General features: G+C 50.4%; 1 protein-coding gene across 5 annotated transcripts in view; it reads left to right on the top strand.

The window, feature by feature from the left end:
- Positions 1-6,000, top strand: part of Fam53a (family with sequence similarity 53 member A) — a 29,800-nt gene that overhangs the window by 16,877 nt on the left and 6,923 nt on the right. For all 5 annotated transcript variants that reach the window (XM_029477735.1, XM_021162538.2, XM_029477734.1 and 2 more), the window contains 2 exons: positions 2,574-2,628; positions 5,063-5,826. In XM_029477735.1, the coding sequence (XP_029333595.1) occupies positions 2,574-2,628; positions 5,063-5,826 (819 nt within the window). The remainder of the gene's footprint in view (positions 1-2,573; positions 2,629-5,062; positions 5,827-6,000) is intronic.

Genomic DNA, 6,000 nt, shown 5'->3' with positions numbered 1-6,000 from the left:
CCTGGAGCTCACTTTGTAGACCAGGCTGGACTCGAACTCAGAAATCCGCCTGCCTCTGCCTCCCGAGTGCTGGGATTAAAGGCGTGCGCCACCACGTCCGGCCCTAGTTTGCTTTTGTGTACTTGAAGGATAGTGAATAGGCCAGGTGTTACAGAAAGACTGGAAAAATGAGTAGTTATGCCTGATTCACTGCTACCTCAAGGGATGAGAGGCACAGATGGTTTATGACCATAGGTGGAGGATTGGTGAATGCAGTGGCCTCCTATATCGATGCTGCCAGAGACACAGAGAGCATCTGCTGTATGATTTGGAGTGTACGTTGAAGATGGAAGGAGTGAGTGAGGGGTTTGGGGCAGCAAGGAAGGAACAACTGACAGGTAGTGCTGTCCTTGTTTCCAGCTCTTATTGTCAGCATAAGAGAGCGGACCATGTGATGCGGCTGAGCTGGGAAAAGCAGCACGGAGCATCACGCTGCTGTCCAGATGGATGTAGCACAGCTGAGTGGTGCCCTGTGTGTCCCCAGTCTGTCCATCAGTAAGACTCTGCTATCTCAGCACATCCACTGTCTTATCTCCTAAGGAGGCTCAGCAGCTGCCATGTCTCAAGGCCCTAGGATGTGGTATAATATAGAGGCTGATCCTTGCAAAGGAATGCACTCAGCACACTGTTCTCTTGTGTTACACCCACTGTCCTGAGTGTCTGTGCCTGTGTCCTTGAGCTGGTCACCTGCGCATCTCATCTCTCACCCAGCCAAAGCCCTGTAGGTACCTGCTTTCAGGTGTCTGTCTATCTATGCTGTGCCAGTCCTTGAATGTGCGCTGAGTACATCTTGTTAGATATAGGTCCACAGCTCCTCAAGGTTTCTAGGAGCTGTTTCTGTTGACTAAGAAAAGCCTGTCCTTCCTGGGGTGTGTTGTGTTCTCATGGTGGGTGTATTCTTATATAAGCACACTAGGGATGCAGGCCAGGGGCAGGAGGGCTATAAGACAGTGCAGGTACTTACTTGCTCTCGGGAAGTGGTTGAACCTCAGCAGGTGGACTGCTGGCTGGAGTGGCTACCGGCCAGATGGAAGGTGAGACCAATATTCTGGCCCAAAGTTGGGGCATTTGCAGGGCTTCGTCGAAAGGTGTGGGTAGCTCACTAATTATGCACGGTGGTGTAAGAGCTTCCAACCATGTGCAGTATCTCTAAAGCAGTTTTTTCTTTCCCTTTGAGCCTGAGGTGGTCCAGTGCCCACAGAGCCCAGGCTGGTCATGTGTTCACCCCCCATTCATTCAGCTGTATTAACAGGACCATAACCCACTGCTGATGAAGGGGTGCCCTTTCCTGAGTCTCAACCCCAACTTTTAATTCACTCTCTCTTTCTTATTTATTTATTTATTTATTTACAATGGAGTTTTACCTAGTCCACTTGGCTTTAAACTTGCTAGTAGCCAAACTCCTGGTCCTTCTGTTCCCATCTCTGTGGAGTCCCAAGTGATGGGTTACAGGCATGTGCCACTATACTTGTCTTGTTTATTGATTGGTTGGCTGGTTGGTTGGTTGAACAGTCTTGCTAAGTAGCTCAAGATGGTCTGGAACTGGAGTATTCCTCTTGCCTTGGCCACCTTGAATGTTGGGATTATAAATGTGTACCAAACACCTGGCTTTCTCTATGTGAAGTAACAAAAGTTCCCCAAAACTTCAGGTGCAGTTGCTATAGCATTTCCTGGTAATCTCTGAGGCTGCTAGTAGCTTATCTACCTTCCTGGAGGCGGGTCACCCTGCTGTCTGGACCCTTCTCAGTACTGTGACCATTAGGCTAGGGCTTGGATCTTACATATGGACTGTCACGAGCTCTTGGGTCTTGGCTTAGCCTATTTTTCTAAGTTGTATTTATTTTTATTTTCCATGTATGAGTATTTTGCCTGAATGTATGTGAATCATGTACCTGGTGCTCAGGGAGGCCAGAAGAGGGCATCAGATTCCCTGGATGGCTGTGAGCTTCTGTGTTGGTGCTGGGAATTGAATTGGGATCCTCTAAAAGATGAGCCGATGCTCGTAACTGCTGACCTATTTCTCCAGCCCTCAGGTCTTTCTGAGAAGTGACTGTGTGGTGAGGTTTGAAAGACCATTAATTAGCACAGGTCATCCACAGGAAAAGGCCAGAGCTTCAAGAGTAATCCGAAAAAGCCTGCAGTGGCTCAGGACGATGCCCATTTGTTCTGCTAGAGTTTGTTAGGTGTTACAAAGACTTGTCCTGGGCCAGTAACAAGGCTCAGTGGGTGAAGGCATTTGTTGCCAAGCCTTGTAACCTGAGTTTGATCACTTGGTGGAAGGAAATAACTGATTCCCATAAGTTGTTTCTCGTTTTAACATGTTCACTGTAACATTTACACAACCCACTCCTCTATACCTCCCCACACAAAATAAATGTTTTTTTAATGTTAATTCTTTTTAAGAAAATTTATTTTCTAGAGCTCAGTGCTTTTAATTTTAAACCCCAATGGAAGTGTTAGGGAGGGATAGCATTACTGTGGTAAACGCTTGAGTTTTCACATGAGTACTGAGACCTCTCTCTTGTCGCTTTTAGTATTCTGCTGAGAAACTGAACAAAAGTGGCCATTTGTTCCCTTTGGAGATCGGCGGTAAGTGTCTCAGAAGCCCAGGGAGGGTAGTCTAAGGCCGAAGTAGCTGAAGATGGAGCAAGGTGGCACTGGGCCTTTGGCCAGGAGCGGGTCTTGGAGCTGGACTGAGTTAGAGTCAGAGAAGCTTCAGGGAGACCTCTATGTGACCTACATGTGGGACAGGAAGATCATGAGCCACCACCCTCCCTGCTCACAGGCCAGGAGTCAGAACTGATCTCTCAGCAGGATGCGCCAGGATCAGGGCTCAGCAGAGCCTCTGCTCTTGCTGCCGGTGGTGGTGTGGGAGGCTGAGGACTGTTTTACCATTTATGTGAGACATGGGTCTACGTGTGCCTTCCTTCAACTCTCAGAGAAAGGATGGTCAGGTGGTATGTGGTTCTGGCTGCCATTCTGCTGTTGTACACACCGGCTGAGTGAGTACTCCTGGGCCTGCTCACACTCACTTCCTGACACATTGCTCTTTACCAATTAGAGAGGATAGTGGCCCCTAAGTGTGGGGATAAATCCAAGCAAAGACCCTGGGTTGGAATTACTCTGTGCTGCCTTGGCAGTTGGAACACCTTACATGGTAGAACCCTGTCAGGTTCACCTTGCTGACTACCAGGTTTCTAAAGTATTGTCAACCTTTTCACAAGCAGCCAGAAGTAAGAGGTGAAGTCTCCATCTGGTTCCCCACTTCACCTGGCCTATGCCTTCACTCCACTTGACTCCTCCAGTCCATCTTGCATATGAGACCACATTAAGTACCTCAGTCCCTGCTCAGAGTTTCTGAGGGCTTCTTATGCACTCCTGTCTTCCCTTCTTCCCTCAGTCTCTTGTCTTACTTTCTTTCTGTCTCAGGTCACCCCAAGGCCCTTGATGTATCTTTCCCCAGAGGTGACCTTGGCTGTGTGCTATTGGTCTCTGTGGCCTGTACTCTAGTGTCTCGTAGCCTATCAGTGGTTGGAAGGAGCAGGGAGAAGCTGAGTGACCTGTTGGATGACCTCCCATTAAGAGTGTCAGAGCATCCTCTGGTCAGTCATTGGATATTTGAACCTTACAGCTGGGCTGACTCCATTTGAAGACACCTATATACTTGACTTTGCACTTCTGTTAGGGAGGGCTAGAGTGGGTGCCTGCTCTTACAGCCAACAAGAGGAACTAAGAAGAGTAGGGCCATGACAGCTCTGAGAGGGTTTGGGTGCCAAGTTGTACTGAGTGGTCAAGCTGACCAGAGGGGAGCTGGACTAGGCTGGACAGGTGTGTGGAGAGCTCTCATGTGGGCTATGCCCTGGGGGAAGTAGATTTGTGTTAGCTCCTAGGGTATTGAGTCTTGTGAGCTGTAGTCTAGGCTCAGATGTCTTTTTTTTTTTTTTAAAGATTTATTTATTTATTATATGTAAGTACACTGTAGCTGTCTTCAGACACTCCAGAAGAGGGCGCCAGATCTCGTTACGGATGGTTGTGAGCCACCATGTGGTTGCTGGGATTTGAACTCTGGACCTTCGGAAGAGCAGTCGGGTGCTCTTACCCACTGAGCCATCTCACTAGCCCTAGGCTCAGATGTCTTAAGGACTCCTAATCCTCCTCAAGGGATGTGATGGAAGAAGCAGAGGAAGTATTCCTTATGCTGCTTTTACCTGTGATGTCTTGGGCACATGGTTTTACAGGATGACCAGCCACCAAGGCACATTGCCAACACCCTGCTTTAGGGCTGAAGAAGTAGAGGGTTGAAGATATCAGGGAGGTCTCTGTCCCAGTCCACTGTCCAGCAGGCAGATGTCCAGGCCAAGTCTGAGACAGGAACTCACTGTGTATCCCAGACACAAAGCACAAATGCTCATCAGTCCTGCAGTTGCCTCACAAGTACTGAGATCACAGGGGTGAGCCACTGCACCCAGGCTCAGCTGAGTCCTCTGTCTGTAGGGAGACTTAAGGCTGGCTGTCCGTCCACTGGGTCATTAAGAAAGGAGGCCATTTTCAGGAAGTGGCTTTGTTTGGTTCTTAGCTGGCAAAGGTCTGTCTTTAGAGATGGGTCAGAGATAGTGGTAAATAAAGCATTATGATGACACATTGCATTAATGAAATGGGAGTGCTATCAGTCAGATTATTTCCAGGAAATAGGTAGGGAGGCCACTCCTTGCGACCAGATGAAGCCAGGTTTGGTGGTATATGTCTTTAATTCCAGAACTCAGGGGGCAGAGGCAGGTGGATCTATAACTTAAGGTTAGCCTGGTCTACATAGTGAGTTCCAGGACAGCCAGGACTACATGGAGAGACCCTGTTTCAGAAAACCAAAAACATAACGAAAAGGACTGGATGAAGCCTGGCCATTCAGATGCCGTGGCCCATGTGAGCAGTGGCGTTTTTGTCCATGTGTCCGTGAGCCTGGGAAGGGAGGCAGCGGGTGTACCTATTGCTCACCGTTTCTTCTCACACCTTTGTGTTTCCCTAGTGAATAAAAGTCCCTGGAAGGCCTTACGTGGAGGATGGCCCACTGGAAGCCAGGCAGCCTCAGGCCCCTTCTCAGTGGGCCCACATGGTGTGTCTCACACCGAAGGTCTCAAGTGGCAGCTGGAATCCCCAGGGCCCATGGATGTGGGCCACTTCCTGGACCTCCAAGATAGCACAGGGCCACCTGCAGCACCACCAACCAAGCGACACTGCCGGTCCCTGTCAGAACCAGAGGAGCTGGCTCGATGCCGCTCCCCGTGGCGTCCTGGTAGCTCCAAGGTGTGGACTCCCATCTCCAAGAGGAGGTGCAACAGTGGTGGGAGTGCCACACTTCAGTGCTGCAGCGGCGTGGGCAACCCTACTCTGCAGGGCACTCTAGTCCCCGGCCTACCCAGGAGGCCTGTGTCACCCTCTGGCCCTACCTCACCCCTGACGCCCCGGCCAGCTTCAGCCAGCAGTGGCTTTGTGGATGGCAGTGAGGGCAGTACAAGCTCAGGCCCACCCTGGCTTTCTACAGGACCCTGCCCATTTTCTTCCAGGCGCCGACTGTCCCTCTCACAAGAGCACCTTGTAGATACAGGCGCTTGCCTGCCTTCAGCCAGCAGCACCCCCACTTCCACACCTGAGCTAGGCCGGCACCATGGCCTGCTCCGGTGCCGCTCACAGCCTTGTGTATTGGATGGGAGGAGGGTCCGGCGCAAGCGAAGACGGGAGGAGGATGCCAGGTGGACACGCCCATCCTTGGACTTTCTGAAAATGACACGGGTGAGGCCACATCTTTGTTCTTGGGTGCTTAGGAAGCCTGTGTTTTGCCTTATACTGGTCTTGGAGTGAGCACTCTGTCTATGGACAGCTCTCCTGTAATCTTACTTGACTAGTTTCTTCTGAGCCTAGGTGCTGTGGAAGGCCAGCTTGTCAGGGAACATGGCGTAGCTTGGG

This window comes from Mus caroli, chromosome 5, assembly GCF_900094665.2.
Source record: "Mus caroli chromosome 5, CAROLI_EIJ_v1.1, whole genome shotgun sequence".
In the NCBI taxonomy this organism is placed as follows: Eukaryota; Metazoa; Chordata; class Mammalia; order Rodentia; family Muridae; genus Mus; species Mus caroli.
This window is presented reverse-complemented; position numbering and strand designations above follow the sequence as displayed.